Genomic DNA, 18878 nt, shown 5'->3' with positions numbered 1-18878 from the left:
GTTGGTTGTCTGTCACTACACCCACAGTAACACAAGCAAATGTTATTAATGGAGAGAAACAGAGGAACAAATAACTATGAGCTATAACTCCGTGACACAAAGACAGGGACCTTGAAATGCCAATGACTCTCATGTATAAACATGAAAGACTGACAACAAAATAGAAATGTAAGATAAATGATATATGATCACCAATCTCCAAAAATATAAGCATAAAAAAACTACATAATCATGCATACATGCATAAAGTTGGGCACCCAAAAGTTACGGCTCTGACTTTGACACTGCTTTTTTTGTTTAATCCCCAAGCACACTCTAACCACCCCGGCCCTTACACCCACAAACACACCTAGCTACGTGTAGACGGACAAACAAAGTGTAAACAGTCCTCCTCATTATCTCCCAGTGGAGTCCAACCTAATCCATATTGTCTGTTCTTTGAGACCACACTTCTCATTTCCTCTCCCGATCGAAGTTGACACACACGGCTGATGAAGAACCAGGAGAAATGGCAGGGAGCACACAAAGACGTAAAGTCCCCAGGACTGCATGTGTTTCATATTGGAAGGACAACAATAGTATCTAAATTAGATTACCATCAGGTTGGTGCTAAGTCACAGATAATTTAATTATTGTTAGAGGTCTAAAGAGTGTCAAAAGGCTCCTCTTGAGATATTAAATGTACCAGGTTATCTCAGTCATCCTGCTGTCATAGACAAATGGACACACAGAGCAAAAGTTGATTCACGTGGAATCAGTCTTCCTCTAGATGATGGCAAGGACCACTAAATGGGAAAAATGAGTCCAAAAAAAGGTCCATCCTATGTTCACTGTGGTTTTCCTGTTTTGCTTTGTTTTGTTTGTTTTCTTAGTTTGAATTGAAAATACTGTTATTAATATTCTGTGTTTTATTGGAAAAAACATCCTCACTTTAAATCAGTTTTCTTAATTGTTTATTCAGATTTCATTTAGAATCTACTATGTAATATCAGTATCAGTATTCACTTTGTTTACCACTATCATCCCATCAGCAAATAATGATGGAAGAAGCTGATGTTTATTTGTTATGCCCAGTAAATCCTGCAGTCTTTTTATCTCTCATCCAGTAAGAGAAATTTGTATTGTTATTGTTATTTGAGACACTGAAACGAAGACTTGAAAAATAGAAGTTTTTGATTGTTTTTGTTGTTTTGTTGTGTTTGTTTGTTTGTTTGGTTGTTGTTGGTTGGTTGGGGTTATAACAGCAAACAATACACCAGCAGCCAGAGATCATACGTCCTCCAATCCACGAACACATGCACTGGCTATTAACTAGCTGTAATTTTAAACATAAGTATTGCAGTTAGCCCAGAAGCTCAAGAATCACTAAAACCTTAAGAAATATCATTGGATTAGGGTCATGACTTTGGTGCATGAAGACGGAAGCTATATGAAGATGATCTAGATGCAGGAGTTGTAAAGGAAAATAAACTTTCAGTGAGGTGGTCAGTGAGGATGTGAATGAGAACATAAACCTCCAAGAGCAAGCCACACACTGCTGTTTATGCTATTAAGCTCTTAAGTGTTGCCTGCTAGTCTGCTGTACTATAAAATATAGTGTGCAATATTCAAGACCATTGTTCTCTACAATTGGTACATTGGTTGGAGTTTCCATAGCAACAAGCATTGACTTTAAATTGAAGTGAGCATAGGGAAAACTAGGTGTGTACGCATCCAAATACAAACACACACACACAACCTCAAAGTGTTAAATGCTCACACACGTATACTCATGAAGGCAACTTAAAACAATCAGCAAGCAGCAGAACTGGAAACAAGCTACATGGTAGCCTATTACACTGAGGTCAGACAAGATTCAGTAGGCAACAGAAGAAGTAAGGCAGACAAGGCTGGAAAGAACATCCCTGACAGAAAACAAGACGTTCCTCTTAAATGGTTCAGGATCAGTGGACTGAGACCTGTGCTTCTCAAGTCTGCTCACTGTATGTGTATGTCTGCAGGAGCTGACGTGACTGCTTTTAAAATGTAGCAGCCCTCTACGGCAGGTGTGAAATTGTTTGTGTGTGTATGGGTGTGTTTAGCCATGACTTGTCTACGTTTAAAGCAGCAGAGTATCTGTTTTCATGGTCTAAAGCAGGTGTGTCTGCAGTCCTAGCCGCTACTATGTTTCACACCTGGTTGACTGTCTGACTATGAACACTATGGGACTGCATTCTAAACACACTGACTGTTGCCTTTACTGTCAGCTCTAAGTATAACTTAAGGATCCACTCTATGCAATAACAAAAGTGAATGCTGACTATAATACAGTGAATATTAGTATAATTAATATAATGTTGGGTGCTTCCCAAAACTCTGAGAATGGTAACATTACAAAAAACAGACAAGCTACAAAACCCTGAAGCTACCGCATCAACAGGAATAGCTTTTACCAATCATTAGGGAGGGAGGCCACATTTTATTCAACACCTTAAAAATTGAGGCTAGAAAAATATTATGACTACAGAAGAATAAACAATGGGATAAATGATGGGAATGCAAGTGGGAGCTTTGTTAGTCTTTTTAAGGTAAACAACAGTAGCTGCACATTGTTATTTACACTGACCATTTTGGCATATAGTTCTAATGCTACTTACCATCCCTATCAGGCAAACATTATCATTTCAAAAGGACTGCTTTCATCTTTCCACATAACAGGTTATAGTTCCCCTTTTATGCCCATCTACTGTCTGAAACTCCCTTCCCCTCCACATTTGCTATTTAACCCTTTAAAGTCTGAAATATGATCCAACTGCCAGAAAATTCGAATTTTCTGAAAATAGAGTTTATTAAATCATCTGAAAAATTGTTTTTTTTAATCATTACATTTTAATTTCCATATATGACTTTTAATTTCTATTGTATGTGCTAAGTATGCCTTTTTTTAAATGCTTGAAAATGTATTGTGCAATTTTTGTGCAGTTTAAGGGATTAATATTAACCTTCAGCTTCATATTTTCTGATCTGTAGCAAATCTCTTTCGTCAGTTATTCTTCAGCAGTGCATTACGCCATTACTTTACCTTGGCTGGCTCTCCTGGGCCAGGTTTTCTCCCCTTTGGTAAGCATGGTCTGCTATCTGAGTGGTAGACCTCTTGACAATCTGTTTCAGCTCAGGTTCCAGCCGTTCCATTATGGCTTTAATGGTCTCTGGAAGCTTCTTCAACTTGGCCAGAGCCTAAAGAAAATGAACAATATGCCAATATTTTTACTTCAACCAAATGACAGAACAAAACATTAAGTTTACAATTAATAGCATGCGTCATGTGTGTGCACATGAATGTACCCTGATAAGGATGCCCATGAACTCAGCACTGTTCTCCTCTGGGTCCCCCTCAGTAAGGTCTGACTGGTTTAAGTCCCGAATATCTTGCTGCAGTTCATGCACTATAAGAGGTATACCCATACAGACACACTTGTTACCATATGGTGTACATTATTATATTTGTACAAGCACAAAAGATCCAATTATTTCAGTGATAGATAAATGTACAAAAATAATCAAGAACAACAAATAAATTCAGTTTTACACCACTTCGTTATCTTTTAAGAACACACAACTGCACCTAACCCCACCCTAATCCCCCTTTCATCTGACTTAGTAGACAAATTGAGAAAGGCGGTATCGAGTGATGCTCTAATTTCCATTAGATGGGGCCTCCCAATTCCCCATCAAAGCACGTTAAGAGTGTTAATGTTTATGGCAAGTTAATGGACTTTGGGTGTATTTCCTCTTTTCAGCCATTGCAACTGTAGTTTGTGTAATAATTATGACAATTATCATCTACAAATGAGGTGCTCTAATGCTATTAGACAAAATGGCAAGCTAGGAAATTGATGGAAGCCCGTTGCTGTGTCGTGACCACAGTTGTTAACATGACGGTATATAGGCACTTACTGCCTGCTGGCAGCTAATTGCCAGTGTTCTCTTTGCATAATATTGAGAAAACTGTGGTTTAGCTATTACTTAGAGGCCTACAGCGTGGGAGACTTGAGCAGATATTTAAAATGTATTAGTGGTAATTTGTACATTTGCGTATTTATGTTTTTTGAGGTCATGACATACACATGCAAGCTGATGAGCTGGGCAGAGTAAATAACAGTAGGTGGAGTAAATGACATGATTTAAATGGTAGATGGCTACCTAGGAAATGCTAAACACGCAAAAGAAGAGGAAGAGACAAAGACTGAGAATGACTGAAAGAACCACTTTATAAAACAACTGCTGAATGGCACAGAAATGTTGACTGTACCATACCTTTCAGGGAAACCTTGCCCACAGATGGTAATTATATGCTAATGTTGTTGTTAATCTGTCAGTTGATGCAGCAACGAGATAAAAAATGCCTTTGGTATGTACAGTATGGTGCATTGTTGCCTGGTATCCACAGAGCTAAAAACAACACGATGAGTTGCTAACTCAGAATGCCAAGAGTGGGTGTTGGAGAGAAAAAAAAGTGCCAGGCTTAATATAAAAACTCAGAAACACCAAGGGAACACCAAGTTATTGCTGGATTAACTTTTTTCATTATCTTCTTGTTTGCGTTCCTCTGTGCTCTGCCTGGAAGGAATGTGGCTCTGACTGTACGCCCCTACAACCAAGAGAGGATTCATACATTTCTGAATACAGTCTACATTATCAGTCTCTGTTACGGCGCTGGTTAGCAGTTTGAGGGTAATAAATGCTGCTCCCTGCTGTGAAGGCACACATACTGGGTGACTAATGGTACAGGTAGGGGGGCAAGATGATTATAATGTTAGCGAGAGAGATATATGTTGTGATCATAGCTGAAGAAATGTGGGTGTGAGCCGTGTATCTCTGCAACAAGACATTTGTGACATGTTTAGTCTTTTGTATCAAAGTATGGATCAGTGGTTTCTGTGTGCATTCAGTGTGTACGTATCCATAATGACATGCAAATGGATGTAATTCAGTGCAACACTAATGACTTCATTATCACTAAGAATATCAGCATAGTGAAAATAGCATAGCAGGATAAAATTCACACGCAATGTTTTTGGATGAAACCAATAAAACTGCCAGTTGATGTCTTCCTTTCTCTGGTTTTTCTAATGTGTTCAGTTTTAATCGAGGGAAAGCATATGATTTATGGTTTTTCATGAAACCGTGTTCTACCTACGACTTTGTTTTCAATATATCTTTTCAGCCAACACCCTTTATTTTTTTTCCGTTACTGCCTCTTCTTCCCTTCCTTATTATGATCTTAAGATCATACCACTGCTGGATCCAGGTGTGCTAAACTGAGATGAATCCAAAAGCTTGCGTGGGGTAGACAGGCTGCCGACATCTAACACAGGTATTGGAGATGCATCTTTGGCCATGGAGCTGTGAAGAGGAAATAAAACACCAAAAACCAAATCCAGGCATTAAATGGGTCTCGCATAAATATGTGACAAAGATACAAAAAGTTTAGTACGTGCAAAGAGAAATACAAATGCTAAACCTCCTCTTCCCTAATGAAAACAATCTACTACTAAAACCAAAAGCCTTGCATCTCTGGGTGGGATTGGTGCTGCTTCCCAATGAGTCATTTATCAAGCCTTAAACCGGAGGTGGAAGCAATCCAGGTCCTTTAAGTCGAACAGTATAAACACAGTCTGCCTGCTAAGTGGGTGGGGTGTATGGAGGCTGGCTTGTTGTCAGAGGCGACCTAATACAGGAAGGCCAGGACCTGTCACTTGCTGACCCTCAGTAATAAATCACTGTACCACACCAACCCACTGCCACCATAATTATTGCACCTCACACACACACAGAATCCCTACTATTGAACGCCACAGCATCAACCGTGTTTTCAAAGCCATTGTTTTGCATTATACCTAATAAGCTGTCACAAAAGGAAGAACTTAAATTATTCTCCTTGCTGCTGCAAAACCTGTTTCTCTTTGAACACCACTGATCACATGAATGAGATCATTCATGTGATCAGTGGTGTTCAAAGAGAAACTGTATATGTTGTGATACTTTCAGTAATTGGCAATGGACATTGTTTCCCAGGTTTAAAACTTGGTTTGTTCCCTGGAAACCAAACATATATATATATATATGTTTGGTTTCCAGGGAGATAGATATATAGATATATATATATATATATATATATATATATATATATATATATATATATATATATCGGATGTCCTTACAGAGGTACCCATAATGACTGCAGAACACCTAATTAGTTACGAGTAAATTACTGCTGTTTGGCTCCAACAATAAACATTTGCAATGCTTCTCATTCTTTTGGATCTTCCCAGCACACTGTACAAACAATGAAGCAGAGCAACAAGTTATATGAGGGAGGTCTAATTGTTTTTTTGTCTGTAATGGTCTTGGTTTCCATGCAGTAAATAATTGGCAAGTTGTTCTTGGTTGTAGCAGCAATGGGATAACATATAATGAAGGCACATCAGTATGATTTCAACTTTGAAAAGTTTAGGAAAACACACTGTAAAGGCTACATTTCTGTTGACTACTTAACAGGCGAGTAATAAAGGCTTTTGGTGCCTTGGACATTTTCCAGCGTTTCATTCTAACACTGTAATGATATGTGTAACATTCTTCTGCATGGGCAGCTATATTGGAGCAAGTATATGAACACCAATGTTTATCATGTAAATGAAATGAAAACTGACATTTTTGACCACAAGTCAAGCAACTGTACTAAATGTAAGGCCTTGCACTCATGAATTAACAATAATAAAACAGTCCAATTTCTGTTCAAACAGAACATGGCCCTTACCCTGGAAGCCTAGCAGCATTTTTGTCCCTGTTTTTGTGCCCCAGGCGACTTGTGGACTTGATGTACAGATGGCGGTGCAGCTCATCAATGAGCACCAAGTGTATGTTGAGCTTCTTGGTGTGGAGCTCCAGGCGCAGGTCTCCAAGGCCCTCTACTTGCAACAAGGGGCCTTCTAAGGACTCCACAGCTGTCACCTACATATAACAGATTACAGCCAAGAACCAGTCAGACAACCTCTACCAAAAGATAGCTGTGTCTGGTATCAATGTTTTGTACTTGAAAGAAGGTGGCAGAAAAGACAAGTCAAAAGTGGGGGCAGGAAAGAAATGACAGAAGCATCTAAGCTATATTAAGTATCCCCTCATGTTTCTACAAAACTACACACTCAAATTATAGGCAAATTGCCAACAGAAATTTTTACTGGGAAATTGAATGAATGTGGCCATCGCTCCTTGGTAAGAAGCATCTGCCCAGATTTGCTGAGAGGGCAACATCATTGTAATAGCAGTCCAATTGTCCTGTCAGGTTAGGAAGTCTTTAAAATAAATGACACTTAATCTCAGAGAAACTTCCTCGGAAGGAGGAAGCAATAGTGAAGCTGGTGAATAAGTGTAATCATTTCTTTTCATTTATATATTTAATTGAGGATGATTTTTTTTGTATCCTCCAAAATATAAATAAATTAGTAAATAAAGTATCACCATGTGCTCCTGATTCATGACCTATATTTAGCAAATGTCATGTTTTTTCCAACCTGCTCTCATAGTTCATGAACAACAGTTATGTTTTCATGATTAAATATGCTGGTCTACATGTGTGTTAACCTATTTTATGTGCATATCTGAGTGCATTTCAGGGGCAGCAAACCAACAACCAAATTCACTGCCGATAATATTTGATTGGCCAGGGCAGGATAGAAGGGAATGGAATGGGGAGAGCTGAGCAGACTACAGGGCAGGGAGCATGGGTCAAGTATGTGTTGATGCAAATGAGAGCCACATTAGTGAGAAGATGAGATAATGCACTGCGTGATCAGCCTGCTTTGGCTTAATATAATGTCTGATTATCTGTGTATGTAATTGTATGACTGTAAATCATTTAACGTTTATGTGTTTGTGTGAGAGTCAGGGGTGGGGATAGGGGTAGCGGTGGTGGGGATCTCATTATCATTGGGCTGGGATGACAGAGGAAGCCTGGTTAACATCATTACATTAGGGGGCTAGGCCTGTAACCATAATGAAGAATATGAAGCCTCTTGTGAATTTGCTAAGAAGCCAGAGGAGAGGAGAGGAGAGGAGAGGAGAGGAGAGGAGAGGAGAGGAGAGGAGAGGAGAGGAGAGGAGAGGAGAGGAGAGGAGAGGAGAGGAGAGGAGAGGAGAGGAGAGGAGAGGAGAGGAGAGGAGAGGAGAGGAGAGGAGAGGAGAGGAGAGGAGAGGATTTCTACAACCAAAGTCAGTCTGGTTTTTAACCAACCCCATGGGATCTAAGGCTGCCATTCAATAGTACACACAGAGCATAGTCTGAATTCTAATTGTCAACCCTTAGAGATAAGCCTCAAACAAAACCCAGGCACACACAATGTTGAAGAGAATAAGCTATGGTAGAATAGTGAGAGAGACAGAGAAATTATCCCCTAAAAATCATCTCCCCTCCACCATCACACAGGATCTTCCAAGTACCACAACAAGACAAGACGTGAGGAGGCATCTGGAGAAGTAACAACAAAACTCAGATGTATACAGATGTATATATCCTGTGAAGGCACTTTGACAACCACAAACTGTAATATTTGTGGGGAGGGAGTCTCATTTAAATACCATAATTCTGCTTTTTTTATGCACAAGTAATTACTTTAACAAAAACAAATATAATCCCACTAATGTAGGCTACAAAAGGGGTGATATCAAGATGAGGAGAAGATGGTAGAAATCTAAAGGACCGTGACTTCATATCCACTTATCTCATAAACAGCAAATATATAGCCTCAAAAAGGCTGATATTCAAGGTAACACCCTACATTTCAATGCATTTGAGTCAATTGACAATTCCCCTATTTATTTTTTTTAATATATCGTGCATAATTCATCAAAATATTTTTTATATCAAATACATTAGATAGGCTCCAATACTTTGCTTGCATCTCCTCTTCACATCCTGGGAGGGGCTCAGACATGTGGAAGAGACTTAAGCGAAAGATGGAGTCACATTAGTATAATTATGAGCACCCTTTTAAAGAGGGTAAAAATAAGGTAAGATTAAGTTAATTCCTACAGACTCTACTCCTGGTGCAGTACAAGGTGTGATCAATACACAACAATTAGTGTACACTGATTTAAACCTTTTTATTCCCCCTTTGAGACCATCTTCTCTGGCTGTCCACACCTAAATTTCAAAAAGTTTACTCGGGAAGAGGGATGTGTTTCTGGCTACCACCCAGGAGTTTTCAGAAATTTTTATCTCAAGAGTACGTACGGTAGTTTCTAAGTACAAAAGCGATCAGATCAGAGATCAGATCTATGACCAGGGTCATGCTTGCTCATTTTTTCAACACTCAAGTGGTTGTGGACCTCAGGCATCTGAGGTAGAACATCTGGGGTTAAAGACATGACTTGCAGTGCATGCTACAGTTTGTGAGTATGGCTAAAAGAATTGCACACAATCTTCACTTAACAGCTTCCTTAGTTGACAGAATTGCTTTCCTTTGAGTTTCTCTTCTTCTAAAAAATAAAAATTAAGTTGAAGGAACACCATTTTAAAACACTGGACGGGATCCATTGAGCATCAGCAGAGCCATGTTTGCGAGCCTTCCGCTGAGAAGTTGTGCAAATCTATATAACTCCACACCAAAAATCCACAAAGTTGAACTTGATGCCCAAATCTATCTCAGGTTTGAGTTTTCAATCACTACTCCATGAACTTTTTGACCAATATTTTTTAACAGTTGAGCACTGATAAACATTATATTCACAGACAAGAGTTAGATGATTGTCAGATGGTTAGAAATAACAGGATAGTTCTTATGTAAGACTTGCTCATTGTCTATTGATCTTAAATATAAGCTGTCTGCCGGCCTATCACCTTGTGCTGAGATTGCTGTTTGACATCTAGGTGTCCAGTATCTAAAAACATAATTTCATTTTAGCTTACACGGTGCATTTATTTCATCATGTCAATAATAAATCATGTAAAATTAATTTAAAGTTTGGTGGAATCATTCAAATAGGTTATTTCAAGGTAATTCATTTTATAAACATTAGTAATGTCCTTGGCCAGAGTCTCGTTTACTTAAAGTGGGCTGTTCATACATAATTCATCCCTGAACTGCATAAATATGTCAACCGAGCCAAAGGTAAGAGTACATCCAACACCATTTTGATATGTAAAAGTAAATAAAATGCCATCATCCTGATCAAGTAGAGCACATTGGACAAGAGAAGAGACAGAGGCAAAGCATCCAACTGACTGTGAACTTTCCACAACCTTTTTGAAACATGCTGTACTGACTGAGCACAGGCTGAATGAAGTTCCACTTCTTTCCACCCCCACAAAGAGGATTTTTCATGGTCCTATGGGTGCACCATCATTCTTCTTTTTTCCTCCTCCTCAGATAACCCCATTCTAGCAAACTAATTATTACCAAAGTCTGGAGGCAGGCGTGCGGGGGTGACAGAGGAAGGCAGAGAGAAAAAGGAAAGAAAGGTAAGAAACAGAGAGATCACAGAGCTTGGTCGTTTAGTCCTCAATGCCATCTTTCAGCTCCCCTGCTGCGCATACTGCAAAACATACATCAAAAGACATGCGTACACGCAAACATACACACCTGCAGCGCCCTAACTGATGTGGGTTGCACCCACTGGACTGTTCAAGGCTAGAAATAGGTTCTTTTAAGAGATGAGAGGTGCCAGGAAATCAATCTTCAGCAGCAGCACTTCATAAATACTGGTGTTTATGTGTGCATACTGTGCACACCATGGGTCCCTGCTTGATATGTCGATAGAAACAAGACAAAAATCTCTTCCCTTTTCCATTTCTCCGTTTTTCCATCCATAAAAAAAAACAAGCAAGATCAAACATGTTTTAAAAAAAGGACATATTTCCCACCAATCTTTCTGGGTTTTCCATTTTTAAACACTGTATATCTCACACATATTAAGGCACAAGATTACACTTCTACGAATCCCATCTTCAGCCATCACTCTACTCACCAGCATGTCTGTGGCATGAAGGTAGTGCTTGCTTGCCATGTAAGTTTCCAGGCGTTGAGGGACCTGCTTGATGCTTTCGATCTCATCCAGCAACTGAAGAACATGCTTGTGCTCGATGCCTTCTATCCACAGCTTCCTCAACTCGTCTCTTTTACAGTGAAGCAGCATCTTACAAGACAGGAGGTTCTCCTTGACCTGTAGGACAGATTGAGATGTCCAGTGACACAAGCCATATTCTAAAACTCCATATAAGTAGGCATTTGATGACAGTGGGGATGGAAAAACAAAACTTTCTTTTAACAAGAAGAAATCTCTGGCATAAACAGGTTAAGGGAGGGTTGCTTACTGCTTCAACAAGCTGGCGTAAGGGGAAAGAAAGCACAGAGAGACAATGCATTTGTCTGCCATTTACAGTGTTTAAATTAAATACTGCCTTAGACGCTCATCAACAGACATACATTTTTATTAGGTGTAGGCGTCTTTGAAGAAGAAAAATGAGCGAGACACTTCCTTAACACAGTCATTATTTCTCTGTAGTTATTTTTTAATTTGTTACATAAGTGAGCTGAATGTATTTACAATTAAGTTAAACACCTTTTACACCAACACAATTGTTTTCAACTGTGGCTAATCAACTCAGTGGATTTTAGGTTGAAATTAGGCAGTTAGGCAGCTAACCTGGGACCATACAGCAATTAGAATACAAGGAAAATTTCATTAAATACACTTTTAATGGCAAAGCACAGGTATAATAAAGTGCAATAATAAACAAAAATAATTACAATTGAACTCAATTTATTTATTATACAGTCCTCTTGGTGTGCATGTCAATTTTTACAAATCTACAGGTTATTTTTCTCTGCATTATACTCTCGGTGAATCTCCACTAGCTGATCACACTGGCAGCTACTGCCCACAGGAGGTTCGGGGAAACTGAGTTTCTGTGCTGTCGGTACAGTGATTTCCCCAATCACAATACCTACACTAATTCCCTAGAGTGATTCCCCACAATGACTGCTACAGCAATGATAGTGGGGAAAGACATGGACCAGCAATAATACGGACCAGCTCATTAAGCTGTTACAGAGGGTTGCCACACTCATACTTCTAGGACCACACCTTGACTACACTGAAACCTCAGGACTTTTCAAGTGGACAAGGGAATTAATCTAAGCATTACAAAGAAATGTAGCAGAAATGCACTAGTTGTGATTGAAAAGTGGGGCTATCCTGGACATTTTACTGTAACATTTCTGTCGCCTGAATATTGAACTGCTAGCTGTTGAAATGCATCTGTATCATTTGGGAAATTTGTCATCACACTGTACCATCACAGCTAGAGTTTTGAATGGCCAACAATATACGGTTTGACTTATATGGGAACGTGTTGCTTTGGCATGCTCTTGAAAGTGCTTGACATCAATTTTTGATGTTTTAATACAGATGGCGATTTTTTTTCCCAAACTTAAGCAGAAAAATCATACCACTGAGAAAAAGACAAGTAATGCTCATATTCACATCTTTGGGCATTTTAGAATCATAAATTAACTGAATATGTGTGTCTTTGGACTGTAGGAGCAAACTACAGCACCTGGAGAGAACTTAAGCAGGTACAAGTAGACCATGAAAGTTCAGTAGTTTAAAGACAGGACTATATCCACACATTTTGGTTGCATTAGATTACGCCTGAGAAAAAGCAGCACTGAGGCATTTAACATCATTCTGCTGATTGTAAGAATACTGACTTGAGCTAGATGCTGTTAAGTGGGCAATATTAGTCTTAGAAACTTCAAAAAAGGTTTTAAAAAAAAGATAATACTGACATAAGAAGTAGTTTTGATGAATAAAGAGATAAAGGAAAATGTATGAAAACAATATTTTTTTGTTAATAACAAAACTTGGTGCCACCATTCTGAAGTCTATCTAAAAAAAACACGAGTCTATGTGTGTGTACATCCCTCTCCAATTTACCTGTTTGATCTTGTTGCGGGAGCTGGTGATACGCTCTGTGATGCTCTGGTAGGTCCTGATGGCAGTGGTGAGTTCGGCATAATGCTGAACAATCAGCTCGTCTAAATCCCGATCACACGTCTCGAAAGCCTCCTCCAGACGACTCTTCTCCGTCTCCCTGTCCTGCACATCATCGCTACTGGATAGAGTCCTGCATCAAACAAAAAGGCAAGGAAGAAATATTTTAACCCACAAAGGGAATCTGGGGGAAGCATTGTTGTTTAAGAGAAGACAAAAGCATCCCTGAATTCAAAAATGGAAATTGTATTTGAAATCCACCTTACAGTTGAAAAAAGAAAAATTAATGATATATCAGTAAGAGTATGGATTTTGTTATATGCAATTACGTTTGTGCTTTTCATACATTTTTTTAGGCAAGACTAAAACTATATATAAAGTAAAGAACACAGTTTCCTGTATTACAAAACGGTGGCGCTATTGGATAAAAATGAATAAATAAAATAGTGTGTTGCATATGTAACAATGGTGGTTGCAACGACGATTGCGATGTGTGCCTCGTTTATCATGTTTATGTTTTTTCCTTCGTTATGACCTGCAGAGAAAGTGTTGTGAAGTCAATTCACAACAATTAGCAACTTATGGTAAGAGACATATAGAAAATCCAGCCTACCAATAAACAGCACCTTGCTTTGCCACGATTTTTTCTCAATTTCTCGTCAATATTTATTAAGAAAACAGTCGCTTTCCAAATAATGGTGAATAAACTTTAGTCGTAAGTAATCTTGGCTTGAGCAAAAAACAAAATAACTGCTATTAAGATTTGCCCATATACTAACTCAAATAAAATAGGTGAGGTTTAACTCTCTCCATTTATTTAGCAAAACAGGAAGGATGTAGCTAGCTAAAATGTAGCCTTAGCATTAAAGGTAGCTGTCAAGCCATATCTGAGAACAAACGCAAGCACAGTTCAAGTGTCTCTGACGTCTTACCCGCACATATAAAAAAAACTTAACATGTCTTACCTAATGACAGAGATGAGAAGACCAGAAGGGTCTTTGTTTTTGCTAACTGCACTCCTGTATCTCCCTGTATCAGCTGCCATTTTTCCAGCTGCGGCACTCAAACAGGAAGACAGAACCGCGAGGCTACACCGAGCGATTCTGGGAGTTGTAGTTTGAACCTAAAAAGTGTTTCTCAGTTCCTCTGTCTTCTCTTATCGCACGCCTTATCGCCGAAACCTTTTTTATTCGGAACTATATTAATACCTGTTATAACAATAAGCCCTGATTATTTTTGAGTAAAGATGTGAGTTTACTTCAATACTCCAACTGAAGACCAGCTATTCAATAATCACCTTTGTAATAATCCTTTCTCAAATCTAATCTTCATCAAATCTCGAGACACTGTTTATGTTACTGTGTGGTGTGGTGATGATGAGGAATATATGATAGTAGGCTTAATTTTTTTTCTCCTCATTTTTTAGCACACAAAAAGAAAACAATCTCACTGCAACATTTTCAGCTCAGTTCTCCTGAGACCTATAAAGAAAGGTTGGGAAAGGAAATAATGTGCGAGAGAGCGAGTGTCAGTGAGTTAATAGCTGACCCCTTTTAGAACATACAGTAGTGGATTTTGCAGGGCTCTCCTGCCCTGTATCTTTGACAATCTCTGCTGTACCAAAGAGACCGGGAAAGTGTATTGATCCTGAAGCAAAAGGAGGTCGATCCCCAGAAGCTTGGACCCTGATTGATGTGCTGGTGGACTGAAAAGATAACATTGTGTGTGATCTTTGTGTTTCTTCACAAAAGAAAAATGCAATTGCTGTGTCATGCAGGAAGCATTGTTTTTCTTTTGAAGGTGACTAGCTTCCCAGGTCCAAGTTAAAAATTCTGAAATTTCCAATCTTCTTCCCCTACCCCATCAGCCCTATCAAGTAATCTACTGGGTTTTATTTAGCCAGTATTGCAGAAGCAAGGCTGTTTTCTTTCAATAAAAGCTAAGTAGTTGCTCTGGTTTCCTGACCAAATAAAAGTGCAACAAGGTCATTCTAAATGCTGCATTAATGCAATAATGTGTAATAAATATGACTTGGATAGCACTTAAAAAAAAAATGATACCACAGCATTTCCAAAACAAATTTTGGATTTTTAACACACAATGCATGTATGTGGTTCTTAAAGCAACACCAAATGATGCAAGCTAGTAGAGCAGGGCGATATGGCCAAAAATATTTATCACGATATATATTTGAAAATTTGCGATAACGATATAACTGACGATATAATCGATGCGAGACAAAATACAACTCCACAACATTACTAGCGCAAAAAGACAACCTTCCATTTATTTTCACTTAAATAAGAAGCTGGTTTTTATGTACATTAAAGCTTCATAAAAATGTAACAGTGCAAATGCAAATTCCTTGCTGAAAGTTTAACCAGAAGGCATTTCCAGTAGAAATGGGCTGACATATCCTGAGCATAACCATGTATAATATCCACTGAAGTTAAAAAGAGGTGCTTTGCAACATTAAACTGCAGTATGCAGTAGTATTTTTCGGACCATAAGGTGCACGGGATTAAAACGCACATTAAGCGAAACAAAGCAGTCAGATAAATCAAATTTTATTAAACTCATTCTTCTTGCTTCCTCCACTTCTGTACCATTGATTCATTAATGTTGAATTCTCTGGCAGCTGCTCTATTCCCACGTTGTTGCAGTATATTAATGACTAACCTCGTATTGTGGATGGATTATCTCAGTTGTTCTCCTGACTGAAGTTTGGTCCGTTTACAGCATCCTGCCATGCGATTGCATTTGTCTCTAACTATCAGGAACTTTAACGTTAACTTTTATAAGTGGAAAAGTGTTAGTGTTCGTCCTCCAGCTTCACTGTTTATGTTATGCTAACATAGCTGTGTCGCTAGCGATTACGTAGCACATCATTATATACCAGCTAGCCCAACTTCAGTAACCCTACAAACGTCACTGCTGTTTAGTTTCCTGTCTTCATTTATGTTGGAAGTGATAGCAGAGCTGTACGTTTGAATTTTTTCAGAAATCTCTCAGTCAGAACATGCTATATACATTATTGCTAAGGATTGTCTTATTGCATTGGAGTCACACTGGGTTAAATATGTACACTTGGGTTTTAAGGGGTATTTATTATTTTCTTCTTTTTTGGGTTGTATGGAAGCCCCAAACGCAATTTCATTGTTCTTGACAATGACAATCCGGTTGTTCAGTCTGACGTCACTAGCCGTGTCTGGGTCTAAACTCCGCTGCAGGTCCATATATCAAACGATCACTGTGGCATTACTGAGAGTTGAAAAACTGTCTAAAGTCTTTCATCTTTAATAAAATGATCAGCCTTCTCCTCTACCAGGTGTAACAATTGAGTTTAACATCCAGGCATCCATGAAAACGGAATTTATGACATTTAACGGAGTTAGAAGTTAGCAGGGAGTTAGCTCGCTAGCTTCTATCTAAATACAATATAGCATGTCCTGACTGCAGGGTTTTGGAAACAAATTAAAACGTACAGCTCTGTTATCACTTCCAGCATAAATGAAGACAGAAAACTAAACAGCAGTGACGTTTGTAGGGTTACTGAAGTTGGGCTAGCTGGTATATAATGATGTGCTACGTGACAGCTAGCGACACAGCTATGTTAGCATAATATAAACAAGCTAACTTTTTTTCCACTCGATAAAAGTTAATGTGAGTGTTCTCGGTGGTCAGGAACAAATGTAATCGCATGGCAGGATGCTGTAAAAGGACCAAACTTCAGCCAGGAGAACAACTGAGATAATCCATCCACAATACGAGGTTAGTCATTCATATACTGCTGCATGGGCTGGGCTGTAGTTACATCCTAAGGTTTTAAAAACTGAGCTTAAATAAATGATTAGCGGTAATAAAAGCCGAGGGAGGTCAACAGTGATCACTGACTGTTTTAGGAGCTTTTTGAGATCAAATAGAAGAAAATACATAACATTAAACATGTTAACAACACAAAAGCCATATTAAATGCAGACTACTTTAGACCCGGAAGTAGGATTCGTCGCGTCATCACTGAACAACCGGATAAATAAATACTACTACTACTACTATCATGCTTAGGTAACTAGCGAAACTAGCGAGCTAACTTCCGCTAGCTTCCTGCTAACTTCTAACTCTGTTAAATGTAATAAATTTTGTTTTAATGGATGCCTGGAAGTTAAACTTCATAGTTACACCTGGTAGGGCAGCAATGCTGATCGTTTTATTAAAGATGAAAGAATTTAGACAGTTTTTAACGCTCAGTGATGCTGCAGTGTTCGTTTGAACTGAAGCATACGGAGTTTAGGACCCAGATGACGGCCGCTTGCATGTTCTGCAAAAAAATGTGCTTTGTCGTGTATCTGACAGACAAACACCAAACCAGTTCCACATCATGGAAGTTGCACCATTTTTACAAACCAATTCTGGTTCATCTGTTTCACTCAACAATCGGCCATGTGCGTATGAAAACAAAGGCACTGCGCATGCGCGTTTTACTCATATTCTTTCGCATACTTCCTTTTCCTATCGTTGCCTAACATTATACCGGTATTACCGTGAACGGTATAATATGGCCCAGCCCTACAAGCTAGACAAGCTATTTAGCAGAAACATACTGTTTTTGTGAGTAAATAATAATGTCCTTGGCTCAGTATCTATTTAAATTGCATTTTCGGATTCTAATTACCAGATGAGTCACTGATAATGAATGATAATAGCTGTACTAATTATCCTGAGAAAAATTCAACGCAAAGATTAGAAGGCTGGTTGAACAGAGTAAGCTTATTTTCACATCTCAATTACACAACTTGGAATTTTCTAACAAAATGTCATCTCTGGGTGATTAAGAAGAAGATGTTTCTTTAGCTACCTGTTTCCATGGGAATGCGGAGGTGTAGGAGGGTGGGAGAGTAAAACACTGAATCTATATTTCACCTCATGATTAATTTCAAGATTTCTCACCTTCAAACAAAACACGAGCTTCCTATCATCGAATCATCTGGTCTTTTCTGAGCAGACCACTCACCTCTGCAGAAATTAAACAAAGAGAAATTGAATAAAGATGGAACCCCAACTCCACTCAAACATCATAAGGTCAAGGTAAAGTATTAATACTGTGGGGGGAAAGGCAGCAATAATATAAAGGTTAGAAGAATAAAGAAACACGAACTTTTCTATTTGTGTTCACCTTTATATGTTGCTGGGATTGCCCTTGTGTTTTGGAGCTCATCTTGTAAGGGGAAGATTTGCTCTTTGATGCAGCATGTTTTTCAGTCAATAACAGCAACATTGCCCATTATCTTGGTGCACCGCTGCGAATTTTAAAGCAACAAATGTTAACTAGCTCACATAATTGCATAAACCAATGCAATGGTGCAAAAAACAAGGTGGGTAATTATGGAGATTCTGTTTACATCTAGCTGGTATTAACATATGAAACAACTAAAAGGACGATAGACATTGCATTTTCATTCTGCTGCATATGGTGAATGACTGAGCTATCAACAATAAATTAACCAGATAAGCAAGGATCATTATTGCTCTGCATTAAAGTCAGTTGAAATGGTACTAGTCCTTGCTACAATAATGCTGTGGCAGAAAATAAAAATGTTGTATTCAGCTAAATTTGTTAAGCACTTCCTTCCACATAACCTGAGGCACTCCACAGCACGCCTTAAGGGTGCTGCTATACATTGTAAGTCTTTATTGCATTATGTGTTTGTAGTAGGCTTGTTGTAGTGGTGAGAAATGCCTCCATGGGCAAGGACAAGACTAAATACATTCTAATACTGAGTCAAATCAAAGATGATGGAAAAGGTAGGTGTTATTTTGCTATGTGATATATTTTAAACCCATAGGAG

The 18878-nt window shown here is 38.6% G+C and overlaps 1 protein-coding gene across 1 annotated transcript in view; it reads right to left on the bottom strand.

The window, feature by feature from the left end:
* The window catches only part of exoc4 (exocyst complex component 4), a 158339-nt gene extending 144214 nt beyond the window's left edge, over window positions 1–14125 (bottom strand). Inside the window, exons 1-7 of the mRNA XM_080887812.1 lie at window positions 13998–14125; window positions 12976–13165; window positions 11005–11199; window positions 6800–6993; window positions 5276–5385; window positions 3325–3425; window positions 3062–3216 (exon numbers count right to left, since the gene is read on the bottom strand). Coding sequence (XP_080743938.1) covers window positions 3062–3216; window positions 3325–3425; window positions 5276–5385; window positions 6800–6993; window positions 11005–11199; window positions 12976–13165; window positions 13998–14077 — 1025 coding nt within the window. The 5' untranslated portion in view covers window positions 14078–14125. The remainder of the gene's footprint in view (window positions 1–3061; window positions 3217–3324; window positions 3426–5275; window positions 5386–6799; window positions 6994–11004; window positions 11200–12975; window positions 13166–13997) is intronic.
* Between the last annotated feature and the right edge of the window lie 4753 nt (window positions 14126–18878).

The sequence above is a fragment of the Rhamphochromis sp. 'chilingali' genome (genome assembly GCF_963969265.1).
Source record: "Rhamphochromis sp. 'chilingali' genome assembly, chromosome: 7".
Taxonomy (NCBI): domain Eukaryota; kingdom Metazoa; phylum Chordata; class Actinopteri; order Cichliformes; family Cichlidae; genus Rhamphochromis; species Rhamphochromis sp. 'chilingali'.
This window is presented reverse-complemented; position numbering and strand designations above follow the sequence as displayed.